Source organism: Elephas maximus, chromosome 19 (genome assembly GCF_024166365.1).
Source record: "Elephas maximus indicus isolate mEleMax1 chromosome 19, mEleMax1 primary haplotype, whole genome shotgun sequence".
NCBI classification, from domain to species: Eukaryota; Metazoa; Chordata; class Mammalia; order Proboscidea; family Elephantidae; genus Elephas; species Elephas maximus.
The window spans coordinates 63,389,484-63,408,753 of NC_064837.1; the positions used below are offsets into that span (position 1 = coordinate 63,389,484).

The 19,270-nt window shown below is 44.3% G+C and overlaps 1 protein-coding gene across 2 annotated transcripts in view; it reads right to left on the minus strand.

Annotated features, from left to right (window-relative positions):
• The window catches only part of SLC39A11 (solute carrier family 39 member 11), a 444,014-nt gene that overhangs the window by 388,724 nt on the left and 36,020 nt on the right, over positions 1-19,270 (minus strand). For both annotated transcript variants that reach the window (XM_049861321.1, XM_049861320.1), the window contains exon 4: positions 1,290-1,448. In XM_049861321.1, the coding sequence (XP_049717278.1) occupies positions 1,290-1,448 (159 nt within the window). The remainder of the gene's footprint in view (positions 1-1,289; positions 1,449-19,270) is intronic.

The window sequence follows — 19,270 nt, forward strand, 5'->3', positions numbered from 1 at the left end:
CCAGAGGATAATCCCTCTGTATTAGGGGTAATCACTCCCTGAATTTTGTTTGGTGTCTCAGGTTGGGGCAGCCCACACCAAGGGTCTGGGCCCAGATCTCATTAGCTGCAGAGCCCAGAGGCCAAGTTCCCAGCTAATTTAAGGCAAGAAAGAAGGTGGGCAGACCAGAAAGACAACTTCAGCCTGCCTCCTTAGGTACATGTTCCACCGGCTCCAGAGAGCCTGACTTAATTCTACCTCAGTATGAGCCAACAGAAGAACAGCCTTGGGCCCCATTCTCCCCCATATAGTCTTTCCTGTGCTTCCTCCACCTCTGGGTGGGCAGAGGATTCAAGCACTGGGTTGGGTTGTCACAGGGGCTTCTGCCCACCTCTAGGACTTGTAGGCACACATGGTTGGCATGGCGTGGGTGCTTATCCTGGGCTCTTACTGGCATTGACTCCACTTCTCTACTGATAACAGGGTTTTAGCCAATGGCTTTCAGTTACTATCACACGGCCTGGCCTTGGCTCTGCTGCTGTTCCCCACGTGCTTCTCTGTAAGCAAGTACATCTTCATCCCCTTAGCCCAACCCACCAGGCCTAAGTCAGCAAATGGCCTAAAATTTCTGGCTTTCCCCAATTCTGGGGCCATTTTGTTTTGTTTTGTCTTTTTACTTGGAATCTCCTCGGCATCTTCCGGTTCGATTTTTACTCTTCCCTTAGAATGATAAAGTAGGAAGGGGTAATGGGAGTTATTCTCAAATTGTAGGAAGGAAAACTAGGGTTAAGAGACACACAACCAGTAAATGGCAGATCTGAGCTCAAACCCAACCCAGTCTTCCCCGCTCACACTCCTAGGAGCCTTTGTTGATGTGGTGCTTTGTCAATGGTCTTAGGCTATAGTTGGGTGTGTTGTCATTTCCTTGATTGCATCAGAAGCTCATTAAAGGTCAGGATCATGATCACGGTCCCTTATTTCTCCAGTTCTCAGCCCACTCATACATATGGTGTCACACAGCACGATGTCAGCTATATTTATAATGAAATCTGACATTCAAAATCTGAACTCACCAAAATGTAAATAAGGATATGCCTAGTCATATTACCCAGAGATTCTTTTCTCTAAAGAAGATACCACAATTCAATTTTGCTAAATAAAAGCCCTCAAATGGCTTGAAATATCTATTTAGACTTCAATGGCTACTTAATGGACACATGAAGAGGCCTGTCAGGTTTGAACAGAAACAAACCTACCGCACAGAGCTAGAAAGATCCTGACACTAGACTGCACAGGAATACGGCACTTACCAGGTGAGGCATCAGCAGGTCAGCCAGGTAGACGAAAGCAGCTCCAAGGGTGAAGCCAACAGCCACAGGAAAGAAGGCAAAGGCACCAAAGCCTCCACTGGACGTGGCCATCTCAACCGCTGGAGCCAGCAGGGACCAATAGGAAGCTGCTAACATGACCTGCAAAACCACAATGGGAACACACAATGGAACATCGGCCATAAAAAGGAATGAACTACTGATGCCTGCTACAACACCAGTGAAACTTGAAAACACTATGCCATGTGAAAGAAGCCAGACAGAAAAGGACAAATGTTGTATGATGCTATTTCTAAGAAATATCCAGAACAGGCAAATCTATAGCGACAGAAAGCAGATTCGGGGTTGCCAGGGGCTGAGGGGAGGAGGGAATGGGAAGTGACTGCTTAATGGGTACAGTGCTTCCTTTTGGGGTGATGAGAATGTTCTGGAACTAGACAGAGGTAGTTGTTGTACAACATTGTGAATCTGCTAAATGTCACTGAATACTGTATACTTTAAAATGGTTAAAAGGATGAATACTTTGTTATGTGTATTTTACAATTTTAAAAAAAAAGAGCAACAAATCATAAATCCAACCACAGAAAACCTTCCAAGCAGGTGCTTCAGTTGTTCTCCATGGCATAAACTGAACCCCACAATTTCACATGTGTTAAGCCTTTAATGCAAGGTGGTAGGGGCTCTCCCAAACCAAAAAGTCACTCACAGAATTTCTGGAACTGATGTTCTAAGACCTCAGTTTTGGGTAGGGTGGAGCTTACCATCTCTCAAGTTTTCTGTCATCTAGCCTCTGGTTCAACGGTTCTCAGTCAAGAGTGGTTTTGTCCCCCAAGGGACATTTGGCAATGTCTAGAGAGATTCCGGTTGTCACACTGGGCAGGGGGTGATTGCTACTGGTGTGTAGTGGGTAGAGGCCAGGGGGCCTGCTGAATACCCTGCAATGCTCAGGGCAGACCCTAACAACAAAGAATCATCTGACCCACAACATCAGTAGTTGAGGTTGAGAAACCCTGCCCTAATCAAATACTTCCAGGACAAGTTGCTCACTACTTTAGGAGCTCTATTTCATTATAAGACAGCTCCAATTATTACAAAGTTCCTTCCTATGTTGATGAAATCTACCTTCCATTTTTTACCTATTAGCTCTAGTTCTGCTAATGTGTCTTTCCTCTGTCATATATGACAGCTTTCTGAAATACTTGAAAACAACCAGCCAATCGATATCACATTGCTCTGATCAATTTCCTTATCTCTAAGAAGGAAGAAGAGCCCTGGTGGCACAGTGGTTAAGTGCTTGGCTGCTAATCAAAAGGTTGGCAGTTAGAATCCACCAGCTGCTCCTTAGAAACCCTATTGGACAGAAGGGAACTAACATTTGTCAATCACCTGCTATTGCAAGGGACCAACCTAGGAACTTTACATTTGATATCCTACCATCGCAACAACCCTGTGAGGCAGATGTTGTTTTCTATTCCTATTTGCAGATAAAAGAAATAGAATCTCAATGTAGTAAGGTAGTTGCTCAAGGTCACACAGCCAATAAGTGGCAGGCCCAGTGACCTGACCAAGGAGGAACACAATCACCTCAATGACGGGAGAGGCACAAGGGAAAAGAGAAAAGCGAAGCTAGGCTCAAGTCTCAGCTAGGTCAGTTTGATAAAGGGTTCCCCACCCATCTTGGTCAGACCGTGGTGGTTTACTCTTATGCATACCATGACATCATGCACAGAGTATACCTCCTACCCTGTTATAACCATAAGACAGTCATCACTGACATGTAAAACTTTGAATAGGTTCCTAAAAATTACTTAACTATGCCTTGCTTAAAAAAAAAAATCTGCATCATCCATCACCAAAATAACATTCAGAGTGACAGAACCAGGTGTTACAACAACAATAATAAAGAACAAATTCATGCGTGCGGAAAGCGATTTCCCTTCTGCCAACCATTATCCATACAGAGTCATTTGCTCTGGGCCAGATTCTCCCAGCAAAAACCTTGGTGCCACCCATGGCAATCTGCATGTATCTCAAAAATTCTCAGCAAAGAATGCAAATGTCTCATCTAGATGGAATGGGGGCTGAGGTAGACCATCAGCTCTGTGATCCTTGCTGTAGGAAAAGACCATCAAAAGAAGCCAAAATATTCCTTCTCCCTGCTACAGCCCAATCTATCCCTTTTCTAGACTTTGTCTCACAAGCTTTAGAATTCAATAGTCCTTGGTAGCTGCTACTCATGGTGAGCTTCCCACCGAAGAGGACATGCACCAAGACACAGACGTGAAGAGATCCCCGCTCTTCTCTTTAAACTTGACCTGTCTAGTCCCTAGTCCAGCAGGTCCCTCTCTCCCTGCAGGTTTCACTCAGGACTTCTCATACATTCCAACCCTCAACAGCTCTAAAACCACATGGTCCAGGTAAGACCACTCATGGCATCCTCTGAACCCTCCCCACTCTCCATCCTGGGACAAACAGGTCCCTGTATCCTTGTCAGCATCACTCAGGGTACTTCCCCAGCCTTTGCTCACCATCTCCTTTTCATCCCCAAGTCCAACCTCTTCTCTCAAAGCTCCCTCCCACCCCTCAGCATCACTGGTTACCAAGATTTTTTCTGCCCCTACACATGAGAAACACCATGCTCTCACAGGCAATGGCTCCCTTCAGCAGTGATTCAAGATGGGGCAGAAGAGGTGGGCCTCCCATGTCAGAATTTGGGATGCTTGAAATGGAAAGGCATCCCAGATAACTCTGGTGGGACCTTTCCTGAGCGTCACTATTCCTTATCCCTCCAGTCAAATCCAGAACCCAACCGGCTTCCTTCATTGCTTCCCCTTGCCAGCCCCCTGCTTCCCATATAAAGTAGAAATGAGCAAAGAAGAATCTGGAAATGGAACTGGGTTGCCTGTCTGAAGTAACATTAAACCCCAAAGTAAAGTTATTTAAAGAGTATATGGGGTAGATAGAATCATGCTCCCCCAAAGACGTTCACATCCTATTTCTTAAAACCTGTGAATGTTACCTTATACATCAAAAGGGACTTTGCAGATGTGCTTAGCTAAAAGATTTTGAGACGGGAAAATGATCCTTCAGTATCTGAGTGGGACCAATAAAATCACACGGATTTTTGTAAGAGAGAGTCAAGAGGGTCAGAGTCAGAGTGAAGATGTGAGAATGAAAATAGAGGTCAGAGTCAGAGAGAGAAGGAGCCCTGGTAGCACAATGCTTAAGCAATCGGCTGCTAACTGAAAGGCTGGAGGTTCGAACCCATGAAGCAGCTCCACAGGAGAAAGACCTGGTGCTCTGCTCCGTTAAGATTACAGCCTAGAAAACCCTATGGGGCAGTTCTACTCTGTCACATTGGGTTGCTATGAGTCTAAAACAACTCAACAGTGCTCGACAACAACAACAGTCAGAGAGAGATTTGAAGATGCTACGCTGCTGGCTTGAATATGGAGGAAGGGGCCATGAGACAAGCAATGAAAGTGGCCTCTAGAAGCTGGAAAAGGCAAGGAAATGGATTCTCCCCTAGAGCCTCCAGAAGGAATACAGCTCTGCTGATAACCTTGATTTCAGCCCTGTATAATTATTTCGTACTTCTGACCTCCAGAGCTCTAAGGTAATAAATTTGTGTTGTTTTAACCTGCTACGTTTGTGGTAACTTGTTATAACAGCAATAGAAAACTAACACAGCACATAAAGGCACGTTTTAACTTTTATGATAATCGCCCAACATAGGCAGCTTACCTGAAACTCTCAACACTAGCAAAGCTGCTTTTAACGTCATTTCCATCTGGGTACAGTGATATATTAACTAGCTAATACAGAAAAAGGAAATAGTGTACCTAATTAACCCTTCATCACCCCTAAATAGCAGGGCATAGGCCACAGAAGAGGAGGTGGTGAGCTCTGGGCCCAAGACATCAGGGAATGGGCCTCAAAGGCAAGTCCTTGCCAGCCAGTCCCATCATGACCCTGGATGGCAGACGCCAAATGTCCTTTCACAGCTGCAACCCAGCCCACGGAGGCAAATAACCAGGCTAGGAGCACCAGCCCTGAAGACACCAGATGTGCCTGCAAGGAACAAGAGCTGAGGATTAGCATCTTCTTCCTCCCCACCTTTGCCTATAAAAGGAATGCATTCATCACACACGGCCAGAGCCTCGCAGTACTCCCTATGGTTTGGCCTGCTGTAGTCCAAAGAGAATATGAAAAACCCAATCAAGCAAATAAACCCGTGGAAAAACATACATCTGGCCCATTCTCCAAGCAAGGTGCTAAGGCCAAATCAAACAATGGAGGAAGCTCCAGGGAGTATTTAAGAACTGAAAGGGAAAAAAAAAAAACACTCCTCCAAAGGAGCTACCAAATCAAAATCCAAACCCACTGCCATGGAGTCAATTCCGACTCATAGCGACCCTACAGGACGGAGTAGAACTACCCCATAGGGCTTCCAAAGCTGTAATCTTTACAGAAGCAGACCATCACATCTTTCTCCCACGGAGCAGTTGGTGGGTTCAAACTGCTGACCTTTTGGTTAGCAGCCAACCATTTTAACCACTGGACCACCAGGGCTCCCAACGCAAAAGAGATAAGGGGGAAATAAACACATGAACAAAAAGAAGGGATCTGAATGTCTGCCTTCAGTCCTTGCCTGGTTTGGTAGGTCTACAGCAGGGCTCAGAAATCAGAATGTTAAGCAAGGTGACTCTTGGACAGGTTGATGTTTGAGAAGTTGAGTATTCTTCACATCTTCTCAGGCCCAAGGTTGAACCCCACTTTGAATCTCCTCTTCACACACTTCCTGTAGCATCTCAGCCATAATTATGACTTTAACTACCATCTCCACAGACGGCCAAGTGAATGAATGAATGAACAGCTTGGTTGAATTTAAAAAATGATGTTGGCCTGACTACCCATCAGAACACTATGTTGCACTACTGTTCTCCTGGCTGTGTGCTGAATCTTTAGCCCCTTTCTTTGGTCCATGCACCACCATCTGTGAAAAATAACAAAATACCAAAACCCAGCTCACATGCCCTTTCTTCCAAGCATCCTAAGCACTTTGCCTGAGACCACGTGTATAATGGAAAAACAAAAGGGTAAGAATTAACTCCAAGTTTGAATCTCAACTCTGCCACTTACTAGTTAGGTGTTATTGTTAGTTGCAATCAAGTCAGCACCAATTCATGGCAACCGCATGTACAACAGAATGAAACATTGCCCAGTTCTGTGCCATATTCATAATCGTTGGCATCCTCAAGTCTGTTGTTGTAGTCACTGTGCATCTGGAGTGCCTTCCCACCTAGGGAGCTCATCTTCCAGCGCTATACTGGGCAATATCCTGCTGTGATCCATAGGGTTTTCACTGGCTAATTTTCAGAAGTAGATTGCCAGGCCTTTCTTCTTAGTCTGTTTTAGTCTGGAAGCTCTGCTGAAACCTGTCCACCATGGGTGACCTTGTTGGTATTTGAAATACTGATGGCACAGCTTCTAGTATCATAGCAAAAAGCAAGCCACCGCAGCACAACAAACTGACGGACAGGTAGTGGACTAGTTAGGTAGCCCTACACAAATAAGTTTCCTACACCTCAGTTTTTTTCATCTAAAAATGGGGCAATGACAGCTTTTTTAGAAACCCTGGTGGTACAGTGGTTAAGAGGTCAGTTGCTAATCAAAAGGTCTGTGGTTCAAACCCACCAGGTGCTCCACAGGAGAAAGATGTGGCAGTCTGCTTCCATAAAGATTACAGTCTTGGAAACCTATGGGGCAGTTCTACTGTGTCCTACAGGGTCACTATGAGTCGGAATTGACTCGACAGGAAGGAGGTTTTTTTGTCTTATAAGAATCGTGGGAGGCAATGCAGGCAGCACACCAACCCAGGTCCTGGCAGGACTACGTGTTAAGTTGGCGTTATTTTCCCGCAGATTCTTCCTCTTTTCCTCTCCCTGAGCCCGCCTCCAGTAAACATCCTCTCTTCTTCCTCCCCATCTCACTCTGCATCCCCGCCCAGGTGGCCCTCTCCCATCCACTGGATTCCTTCTTTGTGTCCATGTTCCCCCTGGGCCTCGTACACACCCAGAATTAGGTCTGTGCTTTGAGCATCTCTGCATCCTGGCCCCCCACCCACCAGGGTATCCTGGAGGGAGCAACTGCTCAGTGTTTGTTGCCCATATGAGTTGTCTGTTAGCCTTGCTAAGGAAGGGGGACAACGGAGGTGGAGAAATCAGAAGAACACAGAATCAGGAAGTGATTCAACATTCATTTTTAAATTGATTTCCTAAAGTTTAAAAGTGACTTTACCTTCCAAATTAAGTTCTAGATAGGCTCACAGTCAAATGCCTTCACTCCTCTGACATACTCTAGTTGAGTAATTGTTTAAAGTAATGGAGTTTTTCTTGGGTGGCAGAAAGAAGCTGACATCGAGTTTTCAGAGCTTCACAGATAATCCACGGAACCAAGGGCCTACTGATCGAGGCACAGACTCTTGTAGAGTCGAAACGGGCTCTAGGAGACTCTCTAATCCAAAAGCTTCATCTGGCAGATGAAAGCACAGAAACCCAAATAGGCTCAGTGGCTTTCCCAAAGCTGCAGAGCAAGTTAATGCCACCCAAAGATGGCCATGCCAAACCCAGAGCAAGCTAGGACCATCCTTTACCCCTACTCTGGCCTAGAGTCTTTTTAAAAATTCTAAGAGCTACAAGGGGTTGCTGGGTGTTGCAAACAGTTTATGTGCTAAACTGCTAAGTGAAAAGTGGGAGGTACCTCGGAAGAAAGGCCTGGTGATCTACGTCTGAAAAATCAGTCATTGAAAACCCTATGGCGCAGTTGTAACCTGACACACATGGGGTCGCCCTAAGTCGGAATTGACTCGGCAGCAACTGGTAAAAATTGGTTAAAAAAAGAAAGAGAGAGAGCTACAGAGAAAAGATGAGGTTTACGTTGCTGCCTCCCCTACTGCCATCATGCAAGCAACCCAGAAGCGGAGTCTTGGATAAATCAGTTTTAGCAATAACTGAACATAATTGATCCCGTGGACATTCCCCACTATGGCGATATAAGCTACTCCAAACAAACCCAGTGCTGGAAAATACGTGGCAACTAATAAACGATGGTAATGATCCTGTTAAACACTTGTCTTTGGACGATAAATCAGACTTTACAAACCTAAACCCATTAATAGCCCATGGCTGCCTCGGAGGTACTGAATCAGGCAACTACACAACTCATAATATAATCCCTCTTAGCCATGCAGCTAGAGCTGGGAACCTCAAAACAAATCACAGCCACATTATCCTTTCAGTCTAGGGCGCTGGGTTAAAGGCACACCTTCCTCTCCGGCAAAACTACGTTTTAAAATAAGAACAGTCTAAGTGTAATGCTTATCTCGGTTTGTATTCCGGAACAAAAAAAAAAGTGGACATTCGTGGAAAAACTGGTAAAATCAAAATGAAGACTGGAGTTCAGTTCATAATAACCTCCCAATGTTCATGTCTTAGCTTTGACAAATGTACCATGGTTATGTACGATGTTCACATCAGGGGGAACTGGATGTAGGGTAGACAGAACTCCCTATACTATCCTTGCAACTTTTCTATAAATCTAACGATTCCAAAACAAAGAGTTTATTAAAAATCAGTTGCATTGGCGGTACCCAGCTGTCACTACCAACCGTTCTGACCAGGGACACAACAGAAGGTCCCAGATGGAAAGGGAGAAAAAATATGGAACAAAAGCCAAGTTCCTAAAAAAGGGCCAGACTTACTGGACTAAGGGAGACTAGAGGAAACCCCAAGACTATCACCTTAGATACCCTATGAACTTGGAACTAAAGCTATTTCTGCAGGTCACCTTTCAGCCAAATAATAGATTGGCTTTTACAATAAACAATCCCACCCATAAGTAATGTGCTCCCTTAAACAATCAGCTATATGATTTACCGACAAGGTGATTCCAACTCATGGCGACCCCATGTGTGTCAGAGTAGAACTGTGCTCCATAGGGTTTTCAGTGGCTGATTGTTTGGAAGTAGATCACAGGCCTTTCTTCTGAGATATCTCTGGGTGGACTCAAACCACCAATCCTTTGGGTAGCAGCCAAGCATGTTAACCATTTGTATTATGTATATGTGCGTGTGTGTATATATACACAGACACACATATATATACATGTTGTTGTTAGGTATCATTGAATCAGTTCCAACTCATTGCAACCCTATGTACAACAGAAATTCGCCTGGTCCTGTGCCATCCTCACAATCATCACTATGTTTAAGCCCATTGTTGCAGCCCCTGTGTCAACCTATCTCATTGAGGGTCTTCCTCTTTCTCACTGACCCTCTACTTTACCAAGTATGATGTCCTTCTCCAGGGATTGGTCCTTCTGATAACATCCCCAAGGTAAGACAAAGTCTCGCCATCCTTACTTCTGAGGAGCATTCTGGATGTACTTCCTCCAGGACAGATCTGTTCGTTCTTCTGGCAGTCCGTGGTACATCCGATATCCTTCACCAACACCGTAATTCAAGTGTGCCGATTCTTCTTCGGTCTTCCTTTTTCATTGTCCAGCTTTGGCATGTATGTGAGGTTATTGAAAATACTGTGGCTTGGATCAGGTGCATCTCAGTCCTCAAAGTGCCATCTTTGCTTTTTAAATTTTGAAAGAAGTCTTTTGCAGCAGCATTTCTCTTGAGGGCTACTAAATCCCAGCCTTGACACCAGGAAGGAGAAAGGAACTGGAGCAAACATTTAAAGTTGGTAGGTATTTGCAAACTCTCTCATGTTGCCTGAGTATAAAAATACCTCAGTTCACTTCTGTTGATCTCAAAACCCAGCCAAGCAGAAGATAATGATCCTTTTTCTCAAAATATCATGCAAAATGCCACAGGGATCCATTCTTCATAATGCTATTAATTTCCCTCCGGGGTCAGAGATACCAGCACAAAATAATCAAAAACCATCAGCTAAATGCTGGCCCACAGCAGGCAAGCTTTTCATTTAGGCTTAAGTGCTCATTTTGGGAGAATTTTCGCTCTGGAAATACAAATCCATCTGTAAAGTGTTCCTTAAGGGCTATATCAGGTGGGTGCAGTTAAGCATTTCCTTTACTATAGCAATGACAGTTTAAATACTGAAAGAAAATCTGAGCTACAAAGCAAAATTTCCCTGCTAATAACAAGGGGAGAGGAAGTTATTATGCATATTTACAATGTACTGAATATCTGTACCAATTATTCACTGAACACCCCTCTAAAGAAGGTACACTGTAGTCTATACAAGACACAAACACAGAGTTCCAAATAACAGCACCCAAACCAGTGCTTGCTACATTAAAGGTCCTCCCTCAGTGTTTACCGAAGTGAATGAACTTGGACTCTAGCCTCAAGGAATACTAGTTGCCTTCGAGCCAACTCCGACTCGTGGCAACCCCACGAGTTTCAGAGTAGAATGGCACTCCATAGTGTTTTCAATGGCTGTGATCTTTCAGAAGTAGATCGTCACACCTTTCCTCCAAGGTACCTCTGGGTGGATTCAAACCACCAACCTTTTGGTTAGTAGCTGAGTGCGTAACTGTTTACACCACCCAAGGACTCCTAACCTCAAGGAAATCACCGTATAATTAAGGAGTGGGCATAAACTTGTAATCTATGTAAATCAAGGTAACAATTACCTTGAGAGTACAGAAGGCAAGTAATATCTCTAAGTTCTTTTTCCAAATGAGATATAAAATTAATTATTAGAAGTCAATCAACAAGCACTAATTCAGTGACTATCACATGACCAACATTATGCTAAGCCTTGTGGATGTGGGGAGAAGGAGGAAAGACATAAAACCAGATCTGGGTCACACCTCCAGGAGCTGGTGATGCAGCATAATGAGAGAGATCACACTATAAAATAAACCACACAGGGGACACAGGTATGGATACTTCTTAGATATAACCAAACACCTTGCAAGATTGGTTTTCTGTGTTTGATGGCTTAGGACCACAGTCCCGTGGAAAAACTCAGTTAACTGGCACAGCATACTTCATAAAGTATATGTTCTACATCCCAATGTGGTGAGGCGTGTCCGGGATCTTAAAAGCTTACAAGTGGCCATCTAAGATACAACAATTAGTCTCTACTTGTCCGGTGCAAAAGAAAAAGAAGGAAACCAAAGACTTAGAAGAAAATAGTCTACAAAACTAATAGTCAACATGAACCATGGCCTCATCCACCCTGAGACCTGAAGAACTACATGGTACCCAGCTACCACCACCAACCATTCTGACCAGGGCCACATTAGATGGATCCTTATTATGGGAGAAAAATGTGAAACAGAACTCAGATTCTTAAAAAGTCCAGACTTACTGGACTGGTTGAGACTAAAGGATTTTCCAAGACTATCACCCTGAGATACACCTTAAATCTTAAACCAAAATTACCCCGTGAGGTCATCTTTTAGCTAAATAACAGATTGGCTCATAAAATAAAGACTATCACCCATGAGTAATGAGCTCCTTTACAAAATCATTAATACAAGACAAAATGGTCAAAAATTAATGCAAAGATGAGAAGGTAAGAAGGAAGGGAAACTGGAGTACTGGAAATGGTACAACCAGCATGGAGTGAATGAGAATGATGACACATTGTGCAAAATATAACCAATATCACTGAATAACCTATGTAAAATAAAAAAAAACTGTTAAACGGAAACTTAATCTACTGTGCAAACTTTCACCTTAAATGCAAGAAAATTTTTTTTTAAAAAGACAATCTGAACATGTAAAAAAAAAAAAGACCACAGAAGACATCTGAAATGATAAATAATGAAGGCGTCTGAAACAATAAATGACCGATAACTGTAGTCATTTCAAGAATGGAGAAATCAATGTTGCAAAAAGTAGAGCATCAAAGAAAAAATCATGGGAAAAGCTGCTGAAAGCTGGACACCGTTTGGAAAGGAAAGCAAGGGTGGGCCCGCTCTAGCTGGGAAGAGCAGCTCTGGAAGTCAAGCGAGTCCAAAGCGTATTTTGTGGGCACTGCAAGGTGATCAGCCTGGCTGGAAAAGAGGGTGTGTGTTGGGGCACAGTGGAAGAGTTGGGCATAATTAAGAAGCCAGTCACAACGGTATGGACTTAAGACAGTGGGACAGTTGTTTTCAACTCTGGTTTCAAGCTACAGCCACCTGGAGTTGTGAAATACAGACGTCAGGGACCCTCCACAACCTACTGAAATGGATCCTCCAGGGCAGAGGCATGGGCACAGTGTTTTAAAGTTCTGCAGGTGATGCTGAAGAAGCTCAGGCAGAACCGAGCAAGTCTGCACTAGGCAGCCAATGAGGGGTCTTCAGTATAGAAGCATTTTAGGAAGGTTCAGTTGGCATCAAAATGCAGGTTAGATTTAAGGGGGCAGAGACCAGAAGCCTGATGGGCAATCAACACAATCTAGATGGGAGGTGAGGAAGACATGGGCCAGGGTGGGGGCAGCAAGGACTGGAAACAAAGAGGGAGTCAGTCTGTGATCCTCCAGAAAGAGGCCATGTGCGTTCATTCAATATCAAGTGATCAGGAATCCATGATGGATGGCCACACGAATTTCCCTGAGTCACCCTTCAGATTTGGCATGCCAATTAGCAGTCATGACTCAGGCATGAATCAAATTCATACGGGGGCTTTATCCGTACCTAATTTTCTTTTCTCAACGAGCCCTCATAATATACCAGCATCAACATGTAATTTCATAGAATTAAACCTGAACCTCTCAAAATTATAATCAATTACATTTAGCTTCAATTACAGTTATTAATGGACACATACCTGCTTGAAAGACCAGACTCTTGTTAGCTACACCTACCCAATGATATTGATGGGCAGGGGCTTGGCCTACAAGCTCGTGTGTGCACTCCAAACTAGGGAAAAACATTTATGCTTTAAAAAAAAAGAAAGAAAGAAATCTACCCTATGACCCAGGTAATTCCACTCCGAAGTAGTTAACCAAAAGAAATAAAATATACATTCACACAAAGACTTACACAGGAATGTTCATAGCAGCTTTATTCATAATGGCCAAAACTGGAACCAACCCAAACGCCCACCAACAGGAAAACAGATAAACAAATTGCAGTATATTAACAAAATACAATCCATCTCAGCAATAAAAAGCACAAATTATCAATATCACAATATGGATAAATCTCATAAGCATTATACTGAGTCAAAGAAGCCAGACACACACACAAAATACACGCTGTATTGTTGTTGTTGGATGCCGTCAAGTTAATTTTTAACTCATAGCAATCCCGTGTGACAGCGTAGAACTGCTTCATAGGGTTTTCTGGGCTGTTCTCTTTATCAGAGCAGGTGGTCAGGTCTTTCTCCAGCGGAGCGACTGTGTGGGTTCAAATCAGCCAACCTTTCAGTTAGCAGCTGTGCGCTTAACCAATGCGCCACCAGAGCTCTCGTATACTAGATGATTGCATTAAAAGTATAAGAACGTGCAAGACTAATCTACGGTGACAGAATTCTTAAAGTGGTTTGTCTGGGCAAAGGGACAGGATTAAGAAAGTGATGGGAGTCCGGAGTGGCGGAAATGTTGGGGGGTAGTTCTACAAGTGACCAAAATTGTCAAACTCACCAGACTGTCAGTTAAGATCTGAGCATAGTATTACATGTAAATTCTTCTTCTTTTTTAAAGTCTCAGGAAGGCTGCCTGCACTCCAGATTTCAATGAGTGATATTGCTCCATGTTGGATATCTGAGTTGTAGCGTGATACTGCTCCATGTTGGATATCTCTAGGGATAGGCTGGGGTCAACCAAAACAGTCTCCAAGTACATGAGAAGGCCAGGCCCAGGGCCACTCTTAAACCTAAGTACCACCAGTACAAACAAGGTAACCATGCCCAAATGGACCTCCCAGTATTAGTTCTAGGTGACCCCAGGTCACAGGAATAAGGCTGTAGCAAGTTCTTTAAACCAAGGACAATCACCCAAGATATATTTGGACTTCAACTTACTGACCAACAATTTAATTCTAACCCCAATGCCGTGAAGCAGAGCTGAAAAAGGCTGGCCATCAAGTGTGGTCCTGCACCAAATCCAAGATACTACTTCAAATGCAATTAAATTCAACAAAAAATTACTAAACAACTACCATGAGAGGTGTTACCTTAGATCCTGGCAAGATGCTGATCCTGGCCTAGGGTACACATTGACAGATCTTAGCTACACCTAAACACAACTGCCGCACTGCAAACGCATAATATTTAGCGTGTCGACTGCTGGTCATTCCTCTTTCACAAACCCGTATGTCTGAATAAAACAGAGGTCAGAGTATACAAACTGCTCTGTCCTTTTAAGGCAGATTCAAGCACTCGACTACTAGTGGTAAAGTTGGTGGTTCAAAATCACCCAGAGGCTCCTCAGAAGAAAGGCCTGGGGATCTACTTCTAAAAGGTCACAGACTGGAAAACCCTGTGGAGGAGCTCTACTCTGCAACACCTGGGGTTGTCGTGAGTCAGAACTGAATCAACATCAACTAACAACAACAAACTTAAGGGGTACTCCCAGAATCCTCTAGCCTGCCAAAATCATTAAGTCCATGCCGATTTTTAAAAACCTTTTCACCAGCTAGTCATCAAGAGGGTGAGAATGCATTGCCCAAAGCAGCCTCCCCGTGGCACCCAGCCACGGATCCATCAGCACCCTCTTAACTCGGGTCTGTTGATGGACAATTGCACCAGCTGGTCAGGTCTCCCCCAGCCCAACACTACCACACACTCACACTCATCCAATCTGTTCCCACAGCTAGCTGCTAGGCGAGCCATCCCCTGCCAACATCTGACGGAGGAGAGAAGACTAACCTGCTTGGCTCCATCCAGAGCAAATGCAAAGATTTGGGTACAAGGAGCTTCTCCTACTCACTGATCTCCCTCAAGAAATGCCACAAACCACCAAACACTGAGGATCCATGTACCAAAGGAAAACTGGTCCAAAACCATGATACCCAAGTTCACTAATTTATGTCAATCCTAAATTCTTCATGTCTCCTTGTGATGGTTAAGGTTATGCATTAACTTGGCCAGCCCATGATTCTCAGTGGTTTGGCAGATATTGTAAAACCATCCTCCATTCTGTGATCTGATGTGAGCACCCAATCAGTTGAAAGAGGAGTTTCCTTGCGGGTGTGGTATAGTAAATATATATATTAGATAGATATACTCCTTAGAAACTCTATGGGGCAGTTTTACTCTGTCCTATAGGGTCACTATGAGTCGGAATCGACTCGACGGCAGTGGGATAGATGTTCTGGCAAAGCTTGTCGTCTCTGAATCCTGCATCCAACTTGTCATCCTCTGACTTCTGACTCTTCGGATGTGAGCCAGCAGCCTTGCCGTCTAACCTGTAGATTTTAGGTTCATCAGCCCCTGCGACCACCTGAGTCAGGAAAAGCCTCCAGCCTGATGTTTGACCTATGGATTTGGGACTTGCCAGCCTCCACAAATGCGTTAGCCATTTCCTTGAAATAAATCTCCTCTCTCTGTCTCTCTCTCTGCCTCTGTCTCTCTCTCTGTGTCTCTGTCTCTGTCTCTGTGTCTCTCTTTCTCTGTGTGTGTCTCTCTCTCTGTCTCTCTTTGCCTCTCTCTGCGTCTCTCTGTCTCTGTCTCTCTCTCTCTATCCATATATATGCTCCACTGATTTTGCTCCTCTAGAGAACCCAGCCTGAGACATTTGGTTCTGAGAGTGGTTCTGGAGAAGCAAAATCATAGCAATGAGTTTTCTAAATTGGTTCTCAAGTCTGGCTAGTCTTAAAGGTACTGATGACTCTGCCTCCAGGGGTAAAAAGGTCACTGCTAATCCATGGTGTGAGGTGGCAAGAGAAATACACAAAATATCACCACTGATGGATTAATTACGAGAAACAAGGCTCTGGGTGATTACATATTTGATGCTTTTCTACAATGCCATCAGAATGAGAAGTACAGGGAGGCTGGCTGGCTGGTCCTGCTTTCACTAGACAAAGTAGTGAAAGAAAGAGATGAACTCAGGGCTTCAGAATCACAGCTCATGCACCGCATAAAAGATCTGAAAGTTGCCATCTGTGCCCTGAAAGAAAGCCTTGTTTCTTGTAGTAACAGAACTGATATTGCTGAAAACAAAACCCAAAGTCTCATCGTAAGAGTGGCTAAATTACAACACCAGCTCAATGACCAACCTCGACTGGTGCCTGAAGTTAAGGCGAGAGCATTGATTGGGAAGAAGTGGTATCTGGAAAATTTGGATGGTGTCATATGTGCAGATAATCAGGAATCTCGGGACACTGAGCCCCAAAATTCTGTTGAATCACTCCTGTCAGAAGAACCAGCCATCTTACTCCCAACTGAAGCAATTACTCTATCTTTGTCTGGGAAGCCACCCTCTCCCATAATGAGATTAACCCAGCTGTGCCTGAGGAGTCTTTGTCTATTACCTGGGGCAGTACCTGGGGTGTTGCCTGGGGCACCCTTGAGGCAGATGACTTCCAAGACATTGCTAAATGTCCCAGGACCCACCCCCATCACCCATTTTTCTTCTAGACCTATAACTAGACTTAAGCCCCAGCGAGCCCTAAGAGGTGAAGTACAAAGTGTGGCCCATGAAAAGGTATGCAACAGTCTGAAAGAATTGATTGATTTTTCTAATATGTACAAACAGAAACCTGGGGAATATGTGTGGGAATGGCTATGAAGGGTGTGAGATAACAGTGCAAGGAACATAAAGTTGGATCAGTCTGAGTTTATTGACACGGGCCCACTACGTACAGATTCTTCATTCAGCATTTCAGCCGAAGGGGGCAGAAAAGCATCTAATGGTTTATTTGGTTGGTTCACTGAAGTATGGACAAAGCAGTGGCCTGTGGGAAACCCTGGTGGCGTAGTGGTTAATAGCTATGGCTGCTAACCAAAAGGTGAGCAGTTTGAATCCACCAGGCGCTCCTTGGAAACCCTATGGGGCAGTTCTACCCTGTCCTATAGGGTGGCTATGAGTCAGAATCGACTCAATGGCAACGGGTTTGGTTTGGTTTGGTTATCCTAAATCAACCTGAAATGCCAGTCCTACCTCAGTATACGGTAGAAGAAGGTATCCAAAGGCTTAGGGAAACTGGCATGCTAGAGCGGATTTATCAGGTTAGAACCACAGACCCACTCATGAAGTGCCCAGAAGACACACCTTTTACCATAATGATGAGGAACAAATTTAGGAAGGGAGCCCCAGCATCCTTGAAGACTGCTGCGATTGCTATTTTATGTAAGTCAGATTTCACAGAGGGAATTGCCCTACCTGAATTAAGACACCTAACTACAACGGGCTGACTGGACTCCACGGTGGTAGGGACCAAGGGGTGGCACTTAATCAACAAAGACAAGGTGGGCATGGTTACCGTAATAGAGAGCATAGACAAAGCAGTAATCAGAACAGCCTGACTCACGGACTTATGGCATTGGCTACTTAGTTATGGTGTCCCTAGGAGTGTAATAGAAAGGAATACTACTACTTACCTGATCTATGTCTTTGCCATCTAGTGCTGCTATAACAGAAATACCACAAGTGGATGGCTTTAACAAAGAGAAATTTATTTCCTCACAGTAAAGTAGGCTGAAAGTCTAAATTCAGGGCATCATCCCAGGGGAAGGCTTTCTCTTTCTGTTGGCGTTCTCATCAATCTTCCCCAGACTAGGAGCTTCTCCGTGCAGGAACCCCAGGTCCAAAGGATACACTCTGCTCCCAGCACTGCTTTCGTGGTGGTATGAGATCCTCCTCTCTGTTCACTTCCCCTTCCCTTCTATCTCTTGAGAGATAAAAGGTGGTGCAGGCCACATCCCAGGGAAATTCCCTTTACTTTGGATCAGGGATGTGACCTGGGTAAGGGTGTTACAATCCCACCCTAATCCTCTCTAACATAAAATCACAATCACAAAATGAAGGACAACAACACAATACTGGGAATTATGGCCTAACCAAGCTGACACATATTTTGGGGGAACACAATTCAATCCATGACTCTTTACAGGAGGAGGAATTCTAGGTCAAGTGAATGTCAGTCTAACTTGAATCACCGGAATAGAGTCACGGCCCCTCATTCAAACTTCCAGACTTGAGACAGTTTACAGAACCACAGACCCTTGAATGAAGGGAAGGCTAGGTCCCCTTGAGGAAGGAATCTTTCTCCCTGCCTTCCTCAAAGGAACTACAGCCTTTTATGAAAGTGACTGTTCATTGAGGAAAAGGAAATAATGACACTGGTTCTGAACTAACACTAATTCCAGGAGACCCAAAACATCACTGTGTCCCACCAGCCAGAGTGGGGGCATACAGAAATCAGGTTATTAATGGAGTCTTAGCTCAGCTCTGTCTCACGATGGGTCCAGTGGGTCCCCAAACTCATCCTTTAGTGATTTCCCCAGTTCCAGAATGCATAATTGGAATAGATACACTCAGCAATTGGCAGAGCCCCCACACTGGAATCCTGACATGTGGAGTAGGAGCTATTATGGTAGGAAAGACCAAGTGGAAGCCATTAAAACTTCCCCTCCCTAGGAAAATAGTAAACCAAAAGCAATACCACATTCCTGGAGGAGTTGCAGGGATTCCTGCCTCCATCAAGTACGTGAAGGATGCATGGGTGGTGATTCCCACAACATCTCCATTTGACTCACCTATATGGCCCGTGCAAAAAAACAGATGGATCTTGGAGGATGACAGTCGATTATGGTAAACTTAACCAGGTGGTGACTCCAACTGCAGTTGGTGTTTCAGATGTGGTTTCAATGCTTGAGCAAATTGATACATTTCTTGGTACTTAGTGTACAGCTATTGATCTGACCCAAGCCTTTTTCTCAATTCCAATTTCAAATGAACACCAGGATCAGTTTGCCTTCAGCTGGTAAGGCCAGAAATACACCTTTACTATCCCACCTCAGGGGCATATCAACTCTCCAGCCCTAT